Genomic DNA, 24755 nt, shown 5'->3' on the forward strand with positions numbered 1-24755 from the left:
TGCTGTGACGGTGGTGGTTGTCTTTGCTGTTGCTGTTGTTGTTGTTGTTGTGGTTGCTGCTGGGTGACAGTAGTCTGGCGAGGACAGCGCGCAGCCCGGAGGTCTCCATCACCTCCGGGAGAAGAATGTCTGAGGCGTTTCTTCTTGTCGCCCTCAGCCTCTCCTCCGGGGCGCTTGCTCGTCCCGGTCGTCTTCGCGGGGAACACAAGCCCTTCCCCGTCGCTTCTACTACTCGAGGCCGCCATGGTCTCGGAAGGCCCCTTGGCAGGAGACCTCTCCACCGCCGGAGACACTTGCGCCTCGCCACCTGTCTTCTTGGATGTGGCAGCTTTACCTCCCCTACCAGCTCTGGCTTTTCGTCCTTTCCCCTTGGACGGGTCTTGGCTGGTGGCGGCCTTCTTGATAAGTGAGGTGACTCTCCCCAACATCTTTGCTTCGGGATGTTCTGCAAGCAATGCACGAAGCAAAGTTAACCAACCAGCAAGCGATGTGAAGAAAGATAAGCAGAAAACAAAACATGCAACAACATAAAAGCGCAAACAAGTCCACCAGCGGGGAACAAGAAACAAGCAGGAGAAAAGTTTGAAAGGGACGACCATGCACGAGAAACGTGGATGGCCTTCCCCGAGCAAAACAAGACATCGCTTCCTGCTCCAGGAAGCTCCCGTGCTCCTCGAAGTCTGGGAATAACATGCTGAGGGAAGAAGGGTCAACCATGGTGACACCTTCTGGCAAACTATCGTCACTCAAACACCCGAGGAGCTCATCTACCCTATCGAAATATCTGTCAAAGGGTATCCTACGCGGATCTAGCCTAAGGAAGCGGGGATCGAACCCTATCTGAGAATTCCGGGAAACCTCAAGCAGGCTGGGGGTGTGGATCAATCGAAAGCTAGTCTTACCTTTCCCGGAGTTACTAGCTCCCGGAGTCCCTTCATTGGGGTAAGCTGCGGCGTAGCGAGCCTCAATTTCTTCTTCCTCTGACTGAGGGTCGGGGAACCTCTCCGCCCAACTGGGGGATAAATTATTCTCGTCCTGGGCCGCCTGACAGATCACCTTGGACAGCTTCAGGGCAATCTGCTCCCGGACGTCAGCTGACACCTGACTTCGCCCCCTGCCACTCACTGGCTCAATATTTTGGAACGAGGCGAGTAGCCCATACTCCCTCAAAGATTCGGAGGTCACAAGTCCTTCCACCTTCAGCTCTTCCTCCGAGAGCCCCTCGTAGAAGTTTGACCTCCTTATCATTTCCGCACAGCGATGTGTCCGCGGGACGGCTTCTGCAGAATCCAAACACGGGTGTTAGAGATCCTCCCGGAAGGCAAACCAAGCGTGAAGAAACAAAGCTAGAAAAGAAAGGAAGGAGCACTTACCAGGAACTTTGAAGTCCAAAGACAGAGATGGCACCCTCTTCAATGGGAAGCCAGTCGTCAGGAACCAGTACTCCCGGAGATCTGGAACCCTCGTGGTATGACAGGTGGGACACATCACGTCCGGATACCTCTCCAGCCTATAAAACCCCACCTTGTCTGCATGACCTCTCATGGGTTGAGACTTCAGCCCATAGAAGTATAGCACCTCCTCCGGGGTAGGGGCCTCCAGGTCCCGGGACTTGCAGAAGATATACCACCCCGCTAGAAGCTTGTAGCTGGGGGGAATCAACTGGAAGGGGGCAATCCCCGCCTTCACGCAGAAGTTGGCAAAATAACTTCTTAGGGGCAAATGTGCCCCACACACTATGTGTGCCCAGCTCCAGGCACCAAAACCCTCGTGACTCTGGCTGGTAGATTCACCCAGCACCGACAGACGGTGCCACATCAGGCTCGGGATGTTCTTCAGGCCCGCTTCTGAGGAATACAGCTTTAGCATGCCGTAGTTCCTGAACAGGTTCGGCTTCTGGTCCATCTCCCAGATGGAACTGTTGATAATCGGTGGGCTAGCCGTGGCCACCTTAGCTTTTGTTTTCTCATTTGCGCCGGCAACAGGGGAACCCTGCTCCTGGGCAGATTCAGCCTCTACCGCAGCAATGACTTGTTCCTTTGAGGTGTTCGTCACTAAGCAAAAGAAACAAAGAAGAAAACACTCCAAGCAGTCAGCACCCTTGTCATACCCTAACGGCATTACAGGCGTCGGGGAGACCCTCCCCGAAAACTGCTTGGAGAGGCTCCCACCGAGCTTGCCGAGGGGTTGGCATCATGCCACCCGGATGACAGCAAGGAACCAGATTCAAACTTCGATCCTAAGCCCGCCGAGAGAAATGTTTTCCCAGGGAAAGACACCCTAAAGGCGTTCACGCTTATGCCCTAAAATAATAAACCAGGACAGCACAAGCAGACGAAAAACACCTTTCCAAGAGCAAATCGGCAAAGCATGCAAAGAAATGACTTATCGACTCACATCAATCGCATGCCTATCAAAGCCCTATTCACGCATGCATATAGACGACACTGGAAGAAAACTCAACCCTAACAACTACCAACAATCTAAGGTTTGGAAGGAAAGAGCAAAGTAGAAATACTTACTGGTGTTCGGGTAGTTGAAGATTGAAGGAGTAACCGGGTCACTGCACCGCACGATCACGTGAAGTAAAGGCTGCAAAGACAAACGACGATTCAAACCCAGAACTTCGGCGAACAAACCCACTGCCAAATCAAAAGAAAAGTTTCTAGATTCCTTACCAAAAGAAGTGGCAAATTCGAAGGAAAGGAAGCTTGGAAGCTTGAGAGTTCGAAGATTTGGGAATCTGAAAATCTGAAAGATCGAGAATTTGAGAGCGTAAAGAGGAAGAAAGGTCCATTCCCTCATTTTTATAGGAGGAATGAAGTCCTTTCGAATTCTACAAATGGACGGTCCTGATCTTCCCATACCGCATGCATCAGATCCGACGGCTGGAGATGAAGCGCTGATCCTATTTATGACTCCTCGGATGGGAATAAAGTATTTATTTCCCATCATTATTCCATCTCGGGCCCGGTGTACCATTAAATACCGTCAAATCACTACTCAGATTCCTGACGCACACATACTCAGCCAGTCGCCTCACGCACACTTCTTGGTCACAGAGCCATTCCCGGCATGACGCGTGGCCCTTGCCACACTTGAGTACTTGAGTTCAAACAGAAGAAATTTCCTTTCTTTTTCATACTAACACTCAGGCGGGAAAAAGGAACCCTTCGAGGAACACAGGAGGTGACCCCTCGCCTAATCTAGAAACCAGAATACCCGGAGGGCTGTACAAGCTCCCGGACCTCTCAAGCTCCGTGACCTTGGGGGGTAAATGTTATCCAGATTTCCGGATAGCGTTTAGATGGATAGCCTCGGGGAAGCAGAATTATCAAAGTCTTTCACGAAAGGTGACCAGAGCTCGCGGATGGACAGAAAGGCTTCGCCTCTCCCGTTTAGTGTCAAGCTTACTCTTTCAAGCAACCGCGACACGGAAGCTCGTCAATTCTCCCGGACTCTCGAAGGGATATCCTTCGAGGAAGGTTCTTCCAGGAGAAGCTCTTCAGGTTACCTTCGCGGATACAGTTCCGTGCCTCGCACGGAAGAAGACCAAGTGGCCGAGTCATGGAGGAGGCATAGTTGGAATGATATCCACCTGACACAGGATCCCGCCTGACACGCCCGACAGGTCGAGGCCGCACACATCCCAGCACGCCTAAAAGTACCATTTTGCCTACTGTTCCGCTGACAGCCTGGAAAATACAGCTGCCTTTGTGCATTCCCCATACTTTCATGTAAATATAACCACATAGAGCCTGGTAGCCAGGCGACTACGATAATTGTATCCCCTATTTATGGCTGGTGTAATTAAGGCTCAGGGGGGCAGAGTGAAACCCTAATCCAAAACCCTAGCTATAAAGACCTCCTCATTTTACGACAGGGGGGGGGGGGGGGGTCAACAAATTAGAGGGCAGGAACTCTGCCAAAAATCTCTCTAGCTTCATCTTCTTCAAGAGAACCCGAGAGAAACATTGTGAGTTTGTGAGGGTCTTATACACCAACCATTTCACTGTAATTCACTACAAGTATAATAACATCGACTCGTGGACTAGGGCTCGTTAACGCCTGAACCACGTAAAAAACCTGTTTGTTTATTTATATTTCTGCACTTCTACAGTTCTTATCTTTTTATTATTTTGTTTGTATTCGTTTCTGAAAAACTCGGTAAACAACTACAGATGTCTTAATAAGTTGACCATTAAGTATAAGTTCCCACTGCCCAGGTTCGATGATTTGTTTGACCAGCTATGTGGAAAGACGGTGTTCTCCAAGATTGACCTTCGGTCCGGCTACCGCCAGTTAAGGATTAGAAAGGAGGACATACCAAAGACCGCATTCCACACGAGGTATGGACATTATGAATTCATGGTCATGTCCTTTGGAATAACCAATGCCTCAGCAGCCTTTATGGACTTGAGTAATAAACTCTTCAGGGATTATTTGGATAAGTTTATGATTGTATTCATCGATGATATACTAGTGTACTCCTACTCAGAGACAGAGCACGAGCATCATCTTCGTTTGGTACTACAGCGGTTGAGAGAGCATAGGCTATATGCTAAGTTCAGTAAATGTGAGTTTTGGTTACCCCAAATAACATTTATGGGCCACATTGTGAGTAAGGAAGGGATTCTGGTGGACCCAAGCAAGATCGAGGCAGTGAGAGATTAGCCTAGGCCAGGCAGTGTACCAGAGGTTAGGAGTTTCTTGGGATTAGAGGGGTACTATCGGCGGTTCGTTGAGGGTTCTCCAGAATGGCCACACCGTTGACTAAGCTGATGTGTAAGAAGACCAAGTTGTCTGGATAGATAGATGCGAGAATAGTTTCAAGGAGTTGAAGAGGCGACTGATCACCACTCCGGTATTGAGACTTCCATCAAACTGTGAGAAGTTTGTAGTCTACTGCGATGGTTCGAGATAGGGTTTGGGGTGTGTATTGATGCAAGCTGGAAAGGTGATAGCCTATGCATCGATATATCTGAAGGAGTATGAGCAGAGGTATCCCACTCACGATCTAGAATTGGTAGCGATGGTATTTGCACTAAAGGTTTGGAGTCATTATCTGTATGGACAGAAGAGCGAAATATACACTGACCATAAAATTCTAAAGTATTTTTTTAACGCCCTGGATAGCCAAGACCATTCCACTGTGTATTTTAAATAGGAAAAACTTGAAAATCAACTGTTTAGACATAAATGTGTTTCTAAAGTCATTTGACAGGTTAGGATTAAAAGATTTTGATCATAAAATAGTTGACTTTCATTTCCCAAAAATAATGTTAACAATGCAGTTACAACCCTCAAAAGTAAATACAACTGAAGCCAGCCTAAATGAAAAAATACAATTTTGGCCCTAGTCCCTATCAGTCCCTCGAACGTGGCTGTCGAGCAGCTGCCGATATACACACCGCCTCCAAAGCTCTCCAACTCACAGTTGGTCCAGCTTTCCCTTGCCCTTACCTACACCACGTTGCACCTGTGAGCCAAGGCTCAACAAGAAAACTTAATTCAACAAGCACAAATAAACAAGCGTAAATTCATAGTAAACTTAGATCAACAAGTTCAATCAACAACAAAATGTAAGCAGCAACCTTAACATAAATGTTCACTTCAAACAACCACATAAACTATTCGCATCAATCAATAGATTAGTTAAGTGCAAGCTTCCCTTCTATTTATTTTATAATATGCAGGCCCGACGCCCTTAGAACGAGTTCTCTAGTCTGAAAGTCGACCCTGACATGCTTAGGCCGGGTTGCATTCTGCAAACTTATTATCGGCCCTCGGCTTCCTTAGGCTAGACTTCGAAATAGATATCATCTTAAATATGCATTGCACATTAGGCAATCAAAGGAAACCTATATAGATATGCCTAACCAGACACTATCATAAACATATATATTCACAACTCGGGTGAATTTTTCTTACCTCGAATCCCGAGCGAAGGATGTAGAGCGGTCTCGAGTATGATCCTCAACCCAAGCCTTAGCGGTATAACCTAGTCACAGCGCAATAATGGATAACCATCAAAACCTAAACCAATTAGTAGCCTTAGAATAATAGACTAGCCTACAGGACCTCGAATTCTACTAAACCGGGTAGTAAGATCCTTCCTGGGCACTTTGGTTTAAGTTCTAGAGTCTAAAAGCCTAACTTGGCTATTTCTCTCAATAAGAGTTGCAGCCCGCCCCCCAAGGGCCGCAGCGTGCTACAAGTTAGAGAGCCCCGAGGCTCTCTTCTGGAGGACGCGGGCCGCAATGCCTGGCCAAAATTTCAGAGGCCCCCACCTCCTCGCACGCATGGGCCACGGCACCTGAAGAACGGGTTCCAACTCAAGCCCAAAAACCCAGAAAACATGCATATTTTTTCTACATTTTTCCTCAGCCTAACTCATCAAAATCCAACATAACATGCATCAAATCCAAAATTGAGCCTCTACACCTCAATAGTCTACTCAGAGTAACACAACCACCTAAAATTCAAACCAAAATTCTCCTAGGAACTCATAATTCAACCAAAACCCCTTCGAAACTTAAAAAGCTTAAGAACACCTATACTAACAGCGAAATACGCAAAAAAATCAGGTTATGAAGCTTACCTTAGGAGCGATTTTGATCTTCAATTGATCCTCAAATAGTTCTAGCTCAAATTTCAGCCTCGATCCTAAGCTTTCTCTTCAAACCCTCAATGCCTTAGAGAGAGAGATGAACATGAGAGTGGGAGAGAGTGCTATCCTTATTTTCTCTTCTAATTGTTTCTCTAATCAGTTAAGTCTATCTTTTGATATCAACATGAATGTCTAAAGTACCCCTAAGTCAAAATCCCTCTCTTCAATGCCCTCAAGGGAAAAACGGTCATTTGCCCCATTTCCCGTTAATTCTCGAGTAGTCCTACAAATTCCCAATTAATCCTGACATACCCAACTAATCACCAAATAATTATCCGTTACTCGATAAATCCCAAATGTACGTTAAATTTCCCATAATACCCCTAGGCTCACCCCGAGCCGGGTATTAGACCCCGTTGTGACTATTCCACTAATTCGCTCACTAGGATCATCTCAAGCCAAATTCTGCAAATATATCCACATGATAATTTGGTCTCACCCATTTACACACATATAATCACATTTATGCCCTCAACGTGCCAAAATCAGAAATATGCCCTATTTAACAAGAACGGGCGTGCAAGCATATTTAATACTCATAAACATGTGTATATATTCATATTATCATATAAATCATGTATATCACGTAGTCACACATTTAATCAATTAATTTCACACATATATCAAATTATGCCCTCCCGGCACGTTAATCAAGGCACTAAACCTTATTAGCATTTTTGGGATGTTGCAACTATCCCCTCCTACAAAGAATTTCTTCCTCGAAATTTACGTAAATAACTTGGGATGTTGATCTCGCATAACCGAATATAGCTCCCAGGTCACCTCCTTGACCTTGCTATTCCTCCATAAGACTTTGACTAGAGGAATCGTCTTGTTCCTTAGAACTTTGTCCTTTTTGTGTAAGATCTGTCTGTAGCTCCAGATCCTCATATCCCAATACGTGGGTCGTATCTGATACATACTTCCAAAGCATTGAGATGTGGAACACATCATGGACTCCTGATAATGACGGGGGCAAAGCCAATCTGTAGTCTACCTGCCTGATCCTCTCTAGGATCTCAAAATTTCCTACGAATCTAGGGCTCAACTTGCCTTTTTTTCCAAATCTCCTTACCCCTCGTAATGGTTAAACTCGCAGAAATATGTGGTCCCCTACCTGGAACTCCACGTTCCTACGCTTAGGGTCAGCATAACTTTTTTGTATGCTCTGTGAAGCAAGCATTCAAGCTTGAATCTTCTCAATAGCATCATTAGTCTTCTAAACCATATCCAGTCCCAAATACTTCCTTTATCCCATCTCATCCCAATGAATGGGAAATCTACACTACCTTCCATACAACATCTTGCTACTCCAATTGTTGACTGATAACTTTTGTTGTATGAAAATTCAATCAACGGGAGGTACTTACTCCAAGGCCCCTTGAACTCCAGCACACATGCTCTAAGCATGTCCTCCAATATCAGAATTGTCCTCTCAGACTGTCCGTCTGTCTAAGGATGAAAGGTTATACTGAACTTTAATTGAGTCCCCATAGCCTTCTACAAACTACCTCAAAACTTGGAGGTAAATATGGGATCCTAGTCTGATACTATAGACTTTGGAACTGCATGGAGACGTACAATCTCCTTCACATACAGCTCTGCATACTAGTCCACAGTATATGTTGCTCTCACTCGCAGAAAGTGAGCTGGCTTGGTATATCTATCTACTATCACCCATACCGAGTAATGTTGTCCCACTGTCCTGGGCGAACCTCCTACAACATACATGGTAATATCTTCACACTTCCACTCGAGAATACCAAAAGGTTGTAACAACCTTGCTGGATTTTGGTGTTCAACCTTCACCTGCTGACAAGTTAAACACTTTGCTACATAATCAACCACGTCCTTCTTTATCCCGAGCCACTAGTACAATGACCATAGATCCTGATTCATCTTTGTGGTTCCTGGATGGACTGAATATGGTGTAGCATGAGATTCATCAAGAATCTCTCATTTGATACTCGTATCCATTGGAACACAGATCCAATCCTTATATCTCAGCAAACTTGTCTCTGAAATGGAATAATCCTTAGCCACTCCAGCTAGGACATCCCCTCTAATCTCTTGCAACCATGTATCACCCATCTGGCCCTCTTTTATCCACTCTAAGAGGGTAGACTGTAAAGTAATATTGGCCAATTGGCCCACTACCAATTCTATTCTCGCTCTGGTCATTTCCTCTGCCAATTCCTTCAATATTTGCTTCGAGCTAAACAACTGTCCTGGGCCCCTCCGGCTCAAAGCATCTACCACTACATTGGCTTTTCTTGGGTGATAAAGGATATCATAGTCATAATCCTTCACCAACTCTAGCCAATGACTTTGTCTCATATTTAGGTCCTTTTGGGTGAAGAAGTACTTCAAACTCTTATGATCGGTGTATATCTCGCCACACTTTCAATGCGAATACCACCGCTGCTAGTTCCAAATCATGGGTAGGGTACCATTTCTCATATTCCTTCAGCTATAGCAATGCATAGGCAATAACCTTCCCACTCTACATCAACACACATCCTAACCCCAGTCTCGACGCATTACAATACACTACAAACTTGTCCCCATCTGAAGGAAGACTCAACACTGAATCAGTAATCAATCACCGCTTTAGTTCCTGGAAATCACCCTCGCATTTGTCTGACCATGCGAATCTCAGATTCTTCCGTGTCAACTCATCCAATGGTGTGGCAATCTTCGAAAACCCTTCCACGAACCGTCTGTAATATCCCACTAACCCAAGGAAACTCCTTACCTCCGAGGTGTTCCTTGGCCTCAGCCAATAACTGCTTCTACCTTAGCCGAATCTACCTTAATCCCGTCTCCAATGACATTATGTCCAAGGAATGTCACCTCCAGTATCCAGAACTCACACTTCTTAAATTTAGCATACAACTGATGCTCCCTCAACCTCTTCAATACCAATCAAAGATGCTACTAATACTCTTCCTCTGAACGAGAGTAAACCAAGATGTCGTCGATGAAGACAATCACAAACTGATCTAAGTAATCCTTGAAAACCCTGTTCATCAGATCCATAAATGTTGTTGGGGCATTGGTTAATCCAAATGACATGACCAAGAACTCATAATGCCCATACCTTGTGTGGAAGGTCATTTTCAAAATATCTTCATTCTTGATCCTCAGCTAGTGATAACCAAATCGAAGATCAATCTTTGAGAATAATGTCTTACCCTGTAACTGATTGAACATGTCATCTATCCTCGGTAGTGGGTACTTGTTCTTGATAGTCAACTTGTTCAACTCTGTGTAATCTATACACATCCGCAGGGTCCCATCCTTCTTCTACACAAACAAAACCGGAGCACCCCATGGCAAGAAGCTAGGTATGATAAATCCTAAATCTAGTAACTCTAGTAACTACATCTTCTCTTTTAGCTCTTCCGAAGCCATTCTGTATGGTGCCCTTGACACTGGTTCGGTACCCGATGCTAACTTAATGAAAAACTTGATCTCTCAGTGGGGCGGTAGTCCCGATAAGTCCTCAAGGAACACATTCAAGAACTCACATACCAATCTAGTCTCCCCTGGCCCCACTGGTGTGATTCTAGTGGTATCCACCACACTGGCTAAGAAACCTATACAACCTCCTCATAATAGGTCTCTGGCCCTCAATGTTGATAGCATGGGAATGCGAGGTCCATCCAAAGTACCCACAAAAATGAACGAGTCCCCACCCTCAGGCTCAAAAGCCACCAACTTTTTCCTACGGTCTATAGTTGCCCCATATCTGACTAACCAATCTAGCCTCAAGAACTTGTCGAAGTCATCCATACCCAAATCAATCAAGTCTACTGATAGTTCCCTACTGTCCACCATCACTGACAGTGCTCTAATCCATCTCCTAGACACTACTAGTTCCCCCATAGGTAGTATAGTCCCAAACCATGCAGTATAATACTCACTAGGCTTGGTAGAAACAAATGAATGCGTAGCATCAGAGTCAATCAATGCAGTATATGAAGAGCCAACACTAGAAAGCTGACCTATCACCACTGAGCCTTAGCCTCTGCCCGAGTCAAGGCGAACACTCGAGCTGGAGTCAAGCTGTCCATCTTCCATGGTTCTTCCTTCTTCAAAGTAAGGAATTCTTTCTTTAGGTTCCCAATCACCCTGCTGCACAAGTAGTAGGCTTTTACCCGACATTCGCCCAGATGGCACTTCCTGCATCTAGCACACTCTGGGTAGCTTCACCATGTCTCACTGCCACCCTGGACACCCCGGCCCCTCCTATCAGGATCAGCAATGGTCGAGGTGTCAGGGGTCTTCTTCTTCTGATCACTGGGGCCTTTGCCCCTACAAGACCCTATAAGTTGAGGCACTGTCCACCCTGGACACCCCGTCTTGCAGCGCTCTCCCTCCATATCTTGTTCTCAGCCTCCTATGCAGTGAGGGCCTTCTCAACCACCTGGCATAAGTTGTCTCCCCAGGTACTAATGTGATCCTCACATCTCGGGCTATCATAGCATTCAGCCCTCGAACAAACCTGTCCTGTCTGGCTATATTTGTAGGCACTAGATCAGGTGCAAACCTCGCTAGTCTGTCAAACTTCAGAGCATACTCAGTAACTTTCATGTTGCTCTATACCAGACTGATAAACTCATTCACCTTTGCCACCCTAATGGAAATCCTGTAGTATTTCTGGTTAAACAAATCTCTAAACTCATCCCAACTCATGGTAGAACATCTCGAGTCTGGGATGCCACCTCCCACCAAATGTGGGCATCATCTCAAAGCATGTATGTGGCACATGCCACCTTATTGTTACCTTTCACCCACATAAATTCCAGGATGGAGGTGATCAAACTCATTCACTGTTCAGCCTTAAGGGGATTTGGTCATCCCTCAAAGATTGGAGGATACTGCCTCCTAAATCTTTCATACAGTGGCTCCCACCTATTCCCAATCTCAAGCAGTTGTACTACTAGTGTGACAATAGGTGGCAAGATAGGTGCAACATTCCCTGGCGAAGCCTGCTGTCTCAGAAGGTGAATCTTTTCCTCTTGACTCTCAAGTCTAGCTTGCATGTCAGCAAGCAACTGCTGCCAGTTCTCAGGGACTGGCGGAGGATTCTGGCCCTGATCATCATCTCTAGCCTCGACCCAATGCCGACTAGTCGAATTGATTGCCATGGAGATATAACTCTCCAAGTTTATCTGCAATTAATGACTCGGCTGATCAGGCAATGATAACAGGTTTAAAATCACCCCACGGTCTAACGCTGAAACTCAAGCAACAATATACAATTATAATGCAAACAAACATTTAACAACCATTCACATACATTAGCAATGCTAATAAGCACGCCTTATCATATTCACATAGCAGTCAAGGGCCAGACCCTATTAGTATAACTCATGCTTCCAATAGACATGTAGATAAGATATTTAGATTTCATTTAAACACTCAAACATGTAATCACATTTATGGTTACCAAACCCTGAGTCAAGCTTGTCTTTAGCAACAAGGGTACATGCCCAGCCAGTCTTCCGGAACCCTTAAACCTAGACGCTCTGATACCAAGTTGTAATGCCCTCAATAGCCAAGACCATTATGCTGTGTATTTTAAATAGTGCAAGATTTGCTAATCAAGTCGTTTGGACATAAACATGTTTATAAAGTCAATTGACAAGTTAGGGTTAAATGATTTTGATCATAAAATAGTTTACTTCCATTCAAATAAGAGTTTGGTACACGGGATCCAAAAAATAATGTTTACAAGGCGGTTACAACCATCAAAAGTAATTACAACTAAAGCCAACCTAAATGGAAAAATACTATTTTGGCTCTAGTCCCTGTCAATCCCTCGGTCGTGGCGGTCGAGCAGCTGCTGATGTACACACCACTGCCAAAGCTCACCAACTCAAGGCTGGTCCAGCTTTCCCTTGCCCTTACCTGCACCACGTAGTACCCGTGAGCCAAGGCTCAACAAGAAAACTTAATTCAACAGGAACAAATAAACAAGCGTATATGCATAGTAAACTTAGATCAACAAGTTCGATCAAAAATAGAATATAAGCAGCAAGCTTAACATAAATGTTCAGTTCAAACAACCACATAAACTACTCACATCAATCAAAAGATTAGTTAAGTGCAAGCCACACTTCTGTTTATTGTATAATAGTCAGGTCCAGTGCCCTTAGGCCGAGTCCTCTGGTCTAAAAGCTAACCCCGGAATGCTTAGGTCGGGTTGAGTTCCGCAAGCTTATTATCGGCCCCCGACACCCTTAGGCCAGCCTTCGAAATAAATATCATCATAAATATGCATCACGCATCAGGCAATCAAAGGAAACCTATACAGATATGCCTAACTAGACATTCTCAAATACAAATATATTCACAACCCAGGTGCAGTTTTCTTACCTCGAGTCCCGAGGGAAAGATGTATAGCAGTCCCGAGCACGATCCTTAACCTCGAACCTTAGCGGTATATCCTAGTCACAGCGCAATAATGGATAACCATCAAAACCTAAACCAATTAATAGCCTTAGAATAATATACTAGCCTTTGGGACCTCAAATTCTACTAAACCGATAGTAGGATCCTTCCCAAGCTCTTAGGTATGAGTTCCCGAGCCTAAAAAACATAACTTGGATATTTCTCTCAACTAGAGCCACAGCCCGCCCCCCTAGGGCCGCGGCGCGCTACAAGTCTGAGAGCCCCAAGGCTCTCTTCTGGAGGATGCGGGCCGCGACGCCTGGCTAAAATTTCAGAGGCCCCAACTTCCTCGCACACACAGGCCACGGCTCCTGAAGAACGGGGTTGTGGCTCAAGCTCAAAAACTCAGAAAACCTGCTTATTTTCTCTACATTTTTCCTTAGCCTGACTCATCAAAATCCAACATAACATGCTTCAAATCCAACATTGACCCTCTACACCTCAATTTTCTACTCAGGGCAACACAACCACCTAAAATTCTAACCAAAATCCTCCTAGGAACTGAGAATTTAGCCACAACCCCTTTGAAACTTAAAATGCTTAAGAACACCTATACTAACAGCAATATCCACAAAGAAATCAGGCTATGACGCTTACCTCACAAGAGATTTTGACCTTGAACTAATCCTCAAATAGTTCTAGCTCAAATTCTCAACTTGAATCCACAAATTCCAGCCTCGATCGTAAGCTTTCTCTTTTAACCCTCAATGCCTTAGAGAGAGAGAGATGAACGTGAGAGTGGGAGAGAGAGTGTGCTATCCTTCTTTTCTCTTCTGATTATTTCTCTAATCAGTTAAGTCTATCTTCTAATATCAACATCAATGTCTAAAGTGCCCCTAAGTCAAAACCCCTATCATTAATGCCCTCAAGGGAAAAACGTTTATTTGCCCCATTTCCCACTAATTCCTCGAGTAGTCCTACAAATTCCCAATTACTCCCGACATACCCAACTAATCACCAAATAATTACCCCATTACTCGATAAATCCCAAATTAACGTTAAATTTCCCAGAATAACCCTGGGCTCACCTCGAGTCGGGTATTAGACCCCGTTGTGACTATTCCGCTAATCCGCTCACGAGGATTGCCTCGAGCCAAATACTGCAAATATATCCACATGATAATATGGTCTCAACCATTTACACACATATAATCACATTTATGCCCTCAACGAGCCAAAATCACAAATATGCCCTATTTAACAAGAACGAGCCCGCATGCATATTTAATACTCATAAACATGCATATATATTCATATTATCATATAAATCATGTATGTCACGTAGTCACACATTTAATCAATTAATTTCAAACATATTTTCAATTATGCCCTCCTAACACGCTAATCAAGGCACCAAACCTTATTAGCATTTTTGGGACGTAATAATTTCTTTACTCAGAAGGATCTAAATATGCGCCAGAGGCGTTGGCTGGGATTGGTAAATGACTACGACTGTGACATTTTATACCATCCTAGGAAGGCCAATGTGGTGGCCGACGCATTGAGTAGGAAGGGCCCAGGACAGTTATTTAGTTTGAGGCAGATATCAGAGAGGTTAGCTGAAGAAATGACCAGAGCAAGAATTGAATTGGTAGTTGGTCAGCTAGCCAATATCACTCTTCATTGCACGCTCCTTAAGAGGATCAAGGAAGCTTAGAAGGAGGATCCGCAGATGAGGAAGCACAAGGAGGATGTCTTGGTCGGAGTGGCTAAGGACTTTTCTATTTCAGAGGTGGGTTTACCGAGGTACGAGGGTCAGATTTGCGTTCTGATGGATTTCGGTATCAGGCGAGAGATTCTTTATGAGTCTCATTCTACTCCATATTCCTTGCATCTGGGTATGAAGAAGATGTACCAAGACTTCAGAACTTTGTATTGGTGGCCAGGGATGAAGAGGGGCGTAGTAGATTATGTGGCCAAGTGTTTGACCTGTCAGCAGGTGAAAGCTGAACATCAAAGGACAGCGGGGTTGTCTACAGACTTTAGGGATTCCGGAGTCGAAATGGGAGGAAATTACCATGGACTTCATGGTTGGATTACCGAAGACATAGGGAAATATGATTCAGTGTTGGTGATTGTGGATAGAAACACCAAATCAGCCCACTTTTTGTCTGTTAAGACAACTCATACAATGGAGCAATATGTTGAGTTGTATATGAAGGAAAATGTGTGACTTCATGAGGCTCTGAGGTCGATAGTATCCAACAGGGACCCCACTTTCACCTCTATATTTTGGGAGAGCTTGCAGAAGCTATAGGCACACAGTTGCGATTTAGTACTGCTTATCATCCTTAGAAAGATGGATAGTCTGAGAGGACAATTTAGATATTGGAGGATATGTTGTGGGCATGTGTGCTGGATTTTGGGGGATCTTGGAGTAAGTATCTCCCTTTGATTGAATTTTCGTATAATAATAGCTATCAGGTGACTATCGGAGTGGCTCCGTATGAAATGTTATATGGGAGGAAGTGCGGATCGCCCATCCATTGGGATGAGACAAGTGAGAGAAAGTATTTAGGTCCTGAGGCTGTTCAGAGGACCAATGAGGTGATTGAGAAGATTAGAGCTTGAATGCTCTCCTCCCAGAGTCGACAAAAGAGTTACTTAGACTTGAGACGCAGGAGTGTAGAGTTTTAAGTCGGTGCATGTATTTCTCAGAGTTTCTCCCTTAAGAGGGGTGAAACGATTTGGAATAAGGGGCAAGTTAAGCCCTAGGTTTTTTGGCCCCTTTGAGATTCTGGAATGGGTTGGAGAAGTACCCTACAGATTGGCAATGCCTCCAGCTTTATCAGGGGTTCACAACATATTTCATGTGTCCATGCTCTAAAAGTATGTACCAGATTCTACGCATGTGCTGAGTTATGAGAACCTAGAGCTGGATCAAGGTTTGTCTTATGAAGAGAAGTCGGTTCGGATTTTAGATCGAAAAGATAAAGTCTTGCAGAACAAGACCATTCCCTTAGTGAAAGTATTGTGGAGGAACAACAAAGTGGAAGAGGAAACTTTGGAACTTGAGACTGATATGCGGGATCGATATCTCGAGTTATTCAGGTAAATTTCGAGGATGAAATTTTTTTAAGGAGGGGATAGTTGTAACGTCCCAAATTTGCTAATAAGACTTAGTGCCTTGATTAACGTGCTAGGAAGGCAATAACTTATTTAATTATGTTAATATGTGGATTAAATGATTATGTGATAAGAAATGTATGTTTAGGTGAATTAAATATGCATGTGGGTCCATTTTGGTTAATAGGGGCATAATTGTAATTTTGGCTAGTTAAGGGCATAAATGTGAATTATATGTGTGTGTTATGCTTGATACCACAAGATTGTGGTGATATTATTATGATGTGTGATCCGAGATGGTCCTAGGGAGTAGAATAGGGAAATAGTCACAACAGGGTCAAATATCCTGCTTGGGGTGAGCCTAGGGGTATTTTGGGAACATATTATGTGTTTGGGATTTACCGGGTAACGGGTAGCGATTTAGCGATCATTTGGGTATGTTGGGTTTAATTGGGTAATTATAGGAACACTCGAGGAATTAGCAGGATGCGAAAAATGACAGGATTTCCCTTGGTGGCATTAAGGTATTAAGGTTACACTTAGGGGCATTTTTGGACTTAGGCAGTTGAGGATAAACTCAAGCCCAAAACAGACTTCTGGAACTGAGGAGAAACATAAACAGAACTTCTCCGCCTATCTCTCTTTCTCTCTCTCAGCTCGAGCTCCCTCTCTTGGGAAGAATTAAAGGGAAAACTCAGAATTTGAGGCTGAAGGTTAAGATTTGGAGCTGGAAGTGTTGGAGATCTAGCTTAAGGTCGGAATCATCACTGAGGTAAGATTTAGAACAAGTTTTCTTACTAAATTTTCTAGTTTTCTTTAAGTGGTTTGAGGTTTTTAGCTCAAGTATTCAGGCTTAAGTTGTAGTAAGATTTTAGTTAAGTGTTTGGGGTGCTTCTGCTAGTTATGTTGCTTGGATATGAATTCTAGACTGAATTCTCTATTTAAGGTTTGGAATTGCTGAATTTTAGGAAATTCAGCTCGTAAAATTAATGAGGATTTCTGGTTTTGGGGCTCGCGTCGTGGCCAGCATGAACTCAGAGGCTTGAGAGCCTCAAATTTTTGCCCAGGCGCCGCAACGTAAGCTGAGGCATATCGCCGCCCATGTGTAACACCCCACATCATTATGGTTGCTTCATGGAAATGACCACTGGCCCTACAAACCAACAGGATTCTTTCCGGCGTGCTTTGTCCTCACTTACACGCTTCCTGGGAAAACTCCCAAGAGGTCACCCATCATGAGATTACTCCAGGTCAAGCAAGCTTAACTTTGTAGTTCTCAAGTGATGGGCTACCGAAAAGAAGATGCATCTTGTGGGCATAGGTAGTACCCATTAAACACTACAACAATTTTGACCAAATATAACCCCAAAATATAGCATATTATTCAAAACGTTATTGATACATACAAATAAAAAAGATATAGAAAATATTTTTTATTAAGTGTAAAGCAATAGGCACCAAATGAAAATATAGTGGGCGCCAAATGAAAATGACAAAAAGAAAAAGACTAAAACAATAAAAAATTAAGAATATTTTCTGAAACCCTCTACACGCTGCCTCTCTCTCTCACACACTCCAGTCGACTCTCTCCCACTCTCACTCGCTCTTTCTTTCTCTCAGAGGCTCTCTCCTGGGTTTCTCCCACTCTCCAGTCGGCTTTCTCCCACTCTCACCCTTCACCTGGGTTCTTGCTTCTAGCTAGCTATAGAGATACACAGCGATGGAAAAGGACAAGAGCTCATCGCTTCAACAATGGTGTGGTCATGGTGTGCTTCAGCTGCTCAATGGAAGGGATTGAAGGGATTGAAGCAAGAACCCAGGTGACTGTGAGGTATATTTTTTTTTTTTTTTTTTCAGATTTCAAATTAATATCCGTTCTTGAAACCAAATGCCTTTTCTCAACAGACTTCCTCATCCGTTGGACGCTACACTCTCACTCTCTTTTCTCCATCAATAGTTTCTCAATCTCTAATCTTTTCATCTCGATCGATCTATCCATTTGAGCAGGAAGCCCCTGCTTTCCTTCAAAGCCGCTGCCACCAATGCCATAGATGAGCTTTGTGAGGACAACGATCTCTCCCTCTCCCTCTCCCTCTCTCTCTCTAGGTGAGCTCAACCCATCTCTCTTTATATGTATAAAAAATATTGTGTTGGGATTTATATGTGTATTTTTTTATTTGATTCTAGAACTATTGATGATGTTTCGATTATGATATTATTGAAGTAAGTTTTGTTGTGTGATTAAATGTAAAATATTTTTTGTTTTCAATTAAGTTGATAAATTTTGGGTTTGAAAAAGTTAATTTTCCAGTGTTTAAATGTCAACTATATATGCACTTAATTTGATATTTTTGATATGCTGACTACATGATAAAACACATAATATATACTGAGTAAATGGCATATTTTGGGTCTTCAAGCTAATTTTTTTTTCAGTTCAGGTCTCCAATAATTTTCCGAATAGGGTATCTCTAGAACTTGAATATGATATATTTTGGGTTTGAAGAAGTTGATTTTCAAGTGTTTTAGTCAGAACCTCTTGTTGTTATAAAACAGGGGAAGAGAATAGATTTTTGGCCTTTGAAGTTAAATGTTGGAAATTCGAATGATGCTTATGATAAAGCTTTCTTGGTTGCATATAATGTGTTTGTTGAAATGCCTCCAAGAGAGTGATATAGATAAATGTCAAAAAATTTGTTTTCTTAAGTGTTTGTGGTTGTATACTGGTTTAAAGATATTTAATTTTCTAATCTATTTATGTTAAAATACTCAAGGGGGGCTTTTGGACGGGTTTTCCTGGCCAAAAAGAGACCAACAGGGGACCTTTTTTCCATAAAGGTTTCTTTTTTAATTTCTCTTAAATAATGAGGATCATAATTCTTTTATCTTTTTGTACTATTTTTCTGCGAATCATATTGATCTTCCTGATAGTTTCTCATCTATTTTATGCTACGCGTTCTTAGACAGCTTTCCCTTTGTAAGCCACTACTTAATTCTTTGTCTACTTAGTTCCATGCTTGAAAAAAGCAGGTAGTTTACTAGATTGAATCAGTGACGCATGTGGACTAAATGATTTTGTGAAAATTACAGGGATTTACTGAATATTTATCTACTCACTTTTTAACCCATGAGTCTCTCTCATGTTGCACAGTTAACTCTCCTTGTAGTTCTTTATGTTTCTTAAATAAGCACTGAACAACTGTTCATTTGTGCTATCTGCCACAGGTTCTTAAAAAGGCTGACATGATCTGGAAAAATGCAGTTGAAAGTATCTTGGCGGGACGTGATATTTTGATTTCAGTTCGCAATCCCTTTGTGGTGAGCAGGTTTATCTAGCTAACAGATTAACCTTTGCTTGAGAGAAAAATGTTTCTCTTACATTTTGTTAATATATCAGGTTCGCTTCTTCTATTCATTCACTTTCCGAGAAAATTTGTACCTTGTGATGGAGTATTTAAATGGAGGGGATTTATATTCGTTGTTGAGAAATTTAGGCTGCTTAGAAGAAGATGTTGCTCGTGAAGTGGTAAGTTCATTGTTTCTTATTTTGAAACCTTCCACTGCTAGTTTTTGTTCAACTCCGTATCTCAGCTTAGGCTTGTTCTTTTATGTTGGCAGGTGCTTGCAGTAGAATATTTACATTCACTTCGTGTGGTTCATCGTGATTTGAAGCCAGATAATTTTTTAATTGCTCATGATGGTCATATTAAGGTAAATATCTTTTACACTGGCACAAGCATGTTTTTAGGAGTGTGCACACAAGTGCATTTATGTATGTTTTTAGGCTGTCCTGTTATAGTGAATACACATCTCCAGTGTTAAAACTACATTGGTCTTGATTTAATGTACTTTACATCTATTAGTAGGTTATTATGTAAGAAGTTGTGAATGCCTGTCAATTTGAATACTCATAAGTCCTGATTGATTTAAGCTTACATCCTGAATGCCTGTCAATTTGAATACTCACAAGTCCCATGCATTTGCTTGGCCTGAGGTCATATTGTTTCTCATCTTCAATAATAAATAATTGATTATCTATTACATAATTGTGTTTCTTATAAAAAAAAATTCCCTTTGATTCAGATGAGTATACATTTTTTTAAAACAATTTCAATGCTCATTGTCAACAAAAAATTTGATTTTATGGAAATGTTGTAAGAGAATTTGCACAAAATGCAAATCATAATAAAATAAAAGAGGGTGAGCAGTTATGAGCTTGCATGCTGTGCGGTGTAACTGCACCCTGCATGAGCACTCTAAATGCTTTCCATTTTATACATGGAATTATTTCTTCAGTGGTTTTCTGTTTGTGGTATGCAAATGCTTTTTAGTCAAATTTTTCCAGTTGGTTTCTGTTATTGCACATCTTAGAATGTAGGTGTGTGTTCTACACACTGATGTATAGCCTTCTAAATGCTTTACTTTTGATTCTCGCAATATTGAGTAGTCCTAGTTATGGCACCGAAAGTGCATGTCATTCTCACCTTATCTTTTGGAATTCTTTTTTTGCACTTGTTACCAAAGATTTACTTCATTTAAAAAAATAATAATACAATAAAAAAAGAAAAGCTTTTATTTGAACTCTTTCTTCATTTTCTTAACAGTTGACCGACTTTGGGCTCTCAAAGGTTGGTCTTATCAACAGTACTGATGATTTATCCGGCCCAGCCGTAAGTACCACATCTCTAATGGTGGAAGATGAGCCCGAGTTATCTGTGTCTGAGCATCAGCAAGAAAGACGAAAGAAACGTTCTGCTGTTGGCACACCTGACTATTTGGCACCAGAGATACTATTGGGAACAGGACATGGTTTGTATAGTCCTCTTTCTGTTTGAGGTGCATTGAATTTCTTCAATTTATTTTTACTAAACTCCAATTAATTTAGTGGCCTAGAATAGTATAGTTATCTGGGAGATAAGTTTGTTATCCATTATGATGTAGTGAGATCATTTTGTGTTATTCATTATGATGTTTGGTGATTAGTTACTAAGATGGATGGATTACAAATCCTTTATTTTACCATCCCCTGCAGGTACAACTGCCGATTGGTGTTCAGTTGGTGTGATTTTTTTTGAACTGATTGTTGGTATTCCACCCTTCAATGCAGAGCATCCTCAGGTAAACATGTTGATTCTACAATATTCCATCATTGATGATGTTTGTTGCATTCTGTTTGATTTTCTCTTGTTGTATCATTTTTGTTATTTATTATACTTAATGTTTTGAACTTGTATAAAACTCTCCATTTTTTCTGCGTTTTTCTTTGTTGGATTATGGTGCCAAAGGACAAGCTTATTGTACTTTCTTTACGTATCTTTTCACTGGTCTTGTGGGGTCTTGAGTAGAATCTTGAACTGATAAAGAAATGATTATTTCATATATATAATTTTGTTATATGATTTTCATAAGTATTATGAGTACTTATTTTGTGTGTCATGGAAAGAGAAGAGTTTTTGGCTATGATAATATAATCTCTCATCTTTGCTGCAAAGAAAGAGAAGAGTTCTTCATTTTTTTACTGTCAACTCGCCTCACATAAGTTGTGAGTTGTTTGGTGTTAATACTAAATAATTATTATTATTATTTTTTTCTGTTTTTAGATTTAAAAATTGATTCTCCGAAGACAAGTAAGGGTGTTTGGCATCTTAGTGAACAGTTATTAGAAATCATAGTTAAAGAAAACAGAGTACTTCGAGAACACCAAATAGTTGTTTTCAGTGTTTTCTGAAAAATAAAGAAAGAAAAAGTAAAAAATCTCTTCATTACTCCACATTCTTTCATTCTCAATATCTCACAGATCACTTTCTCTGTCCTAAATATCTCTCATGACTTTCTTTCTTTTATAATGTTTAAGAGTTAAAGGAGTCTCTTTATCTGATTTTATCAAATATTGGAAGAATGTTTTCTAATTCTATCTTTTGGCTTCTGTTGTTAATGTTGGTTTCTGTTTAGTGTGTCTCACTTATTTTTCTAGTATTAATTCTCTATTGTTAATACAAGTTCGAGGTTTTTTTTTAAGTTATGGTTGTTCTCTTAAATATATATGTTGCCAAGAGGATTTTGAGATTTTATGGGAGAGCATTAAATATTTGGTGGCTTTATGGATGGTTGATGTAAATGAGTTTAAAATAGTACTGTTATCAGATTTGGTGAAGGAGTGGAATTTTTATAATTCTTACCTTGGTAGTGTGCCTTGAGTTTTCTCTTCCAGGGACATCGTCTTCCTAGACGTTCTATGAATTTTTTAATAAAATTCGTTTCTTATAAAAAACACACTCGTATATAAAATGCACGCACATTTTGTTTCTAATAAAAATAAAGTGTGCAAAAAACTAAATAAAATAAAAATAAATGTGTGCCTTTGGTGATATTATTATTGAATTTGTTCATTCATTTAAAAGAGGATTTATTATTGTGTTGTGGTGTTCCCATAAAATAATTATTTTAAAGTTTTGATTGTGATTTGCGACTTTTATATACTCCATGGCTGCTCTAACATTTTGGTTTTCTTTGTTCAGACAATATTCGATAACATTCTTAATCGTAAAATTCCTTGGCCTCGAGTGCCTAATGAAATGAGCCCAGAAGCAGCAGATTTGATTGATCAGTAAGCAAATATCTCATACTGTTATATACTGCTCTTGCTCATAAACAATGGTGCTCGGCCCTGATGGTCGTATGATAGTAATGTTCTCTTGTGATATATCCATACTTCACTAAATTACAATGCGTTAATGGACTAAAAGATAGTGGTGCTCTTGTTTTTGATGAAGAGGTTTGGCATGACAATCCATCATAGTATTCATCACCAATTTTTAATTTTCTTTAGGAAATGGTATTTACCGGTAAAGAAAGTTAAAAAATATAAAAAAATGTTCATTTATGGAATGATAATCATACTGAATTGAATTCTAGTATTTGGTAAGAATATTCTCTTCTTCTATATGATTTTCTCTCTTTCATTTTGTAATTTAATTGTCTGTTTTGTGGAAAAAAATTACTACTGCTTATCTTTTTCTTTTTTAATATACAGGCTGATAGGACCTAGATTGTTCTGGCATTGGAATATCTAATGGCAGCTATAATTGATTTCCATAATAGTGTATTTTTTTTCCTTCTATGTTCCATCTTTTATTGCCAAATCTTAAGGCTCGAGAAGGATTCTACTACCCGGTTTAGTAGAATTCCAGGTCTCAAAGGCTAGTATTTTAATTTGAAGTTCTTAATTGGTTAGGGTTCGATGGATATCTATTTAATATGGCGTTATGACTAGCTTTTATGAAAAATCTTGGGTTTAGAGGATCATGCTCAAGATCGCGTTAATCTACCAGCTCGTGACATAGGTAAGAAATCTGTTTGTGCCCGTAAAGCAGGGCATGGCCCGATTATCTATGTTTACATGTTTTATGTGAATGTTATGACCTGCTGTGTTATGTGTGCATGATTATGAATAAACGGTGAAGGCCAATAACGATGAAGGTCAAGGATAGAAAGGGCCAGGATCAGCGTTAAGCACACTGATTGTAGGTCACTAGAGCGAGACCCTCTAAGGTTGCTGTATCAACCCACTCGGCGAAGACTGCAAACCCAGGGCCTAGTAAAGAAACTGGGTCGGCATAGGCTGCTATATGTTTAATCTGTTGTCTGTTTAAATGATACATTATGGGATTGATTATGATATGTTATGTGTTGTGTTTTCTTGTTGGGCTTCATCTCACAAGTGTTCTATGGTGCAGGTAAGGGCAAGGGAAAGGTCAATCAACCATGAGTTGGAGAGGGTGGAGCAACGTGTACATGTTTAGCCAACCTGGTTGCCACGGCCGGGGTTATTTTGAGGAATATGTTGTAATGGTTAATTTTGTCGGCTAGGTCGACTATATTCGCATTTTTGAGTTGTAAAACATTTTCAAGCAGTATTTTGGGATCCCAAATGTATAATTTTTATGATTTTAATGAATGTCCAACTCTTTTATAATTAATGTCATCAAATGAGTTTTTATTTCAATTTAGTCACACTTTTCAACCCAAAACCTCGATTAGCGAGGTAATGGCACATTTATAAATCACATGGTAATGACTCTAAGGTAGTAGGGCGTTACAGTCGACTTCGGGAATGTGACCCGCAACTAAAGCTTCCCACTCCTGGACTGCCCTGGCCTTTTCCACCTCAAGACACGCCTCGAGCATTGTCCTCATGTTGGTCTCCTCGGTGAATGAGAGATCCATATCTCTGTTGCTTTTCCATGCAACAAAGAGTGTATCATTGGCTATCACATCGAGGTCTTTCTCCAGTTCTTCAACTTGACAACAGAGGTCTTCGACCTCTTTGGTGGCCCATGAAGCATCCTCTTTGGTTTTCTTTAGCTCCTTGGCATGGGCCAAAGACTCCAGCTGGCACAACCAAAGCTCTTCACGAGCTTTAGTCAGCTCCTCCTCCATGACTCGGGTGTGGCCTGCTGCATCCTCTAATAACTTAGAGGAGGTTTCCTCCAAAGGGGATAGCTTCGATCGTTCAGTGGCCCATAGACCCTCCACCTCACGGACACGAGCCCTCATGTCC

At 41.6% G+C, this 24755-nt stretch overlaps 1 protein-coding gene across 1 annotated transcript in view; it reads left to right on the plus strand.

Moving 5' to 3' along the window:
• LOC133805907 (probable serine/threonine protein kinase IREH1) overlaps positions 1 to 22806 on the plus strand; it is a 34733-nt gene extending 11927 nt beyond the window's left edge. Inside the window, exons 3-8 of the mRNA XM_062244053.1 lie at positions 19421 to 19513; positions 19593 to 19721; positions 19814 to 19906; positions 20800 to 21004; positions 21228 to 21313; positions 22714 to 22806. Coding sequence (XP_062100037.1) covers positions 19421 to 19513; positions 19593 to 19721; positions 19814 to 19906; positions 20800 to 21004; positions 21228 to 21313; positions 22714 to 22806 — 699 coding nt within the window. The remainder of the gene's footprint in view (positions 1 to 19420; positions 19514 to 19592; positions 19722 to 19813; positions 19907 to 20799; positions 21005 to 21227; positions 21314 to 22713) is intronic.
• Positions 22807 to 24755: the final 1949 nt, after the last annotated feature.

The sequence above is a fragment of the Humulus lupulus genome, chromosome X (assembly GCF_963169125.1).
Source record: "Humulus lupulus chromosome X, drHumLupu1.1, whole genome shotgun sequence".
NCBI lineage: Eukaryota > Viridiplantae > Streptophyta > Magnoliopsida > Rosales > Cannabaceae > Humulus > Humulus lupulus.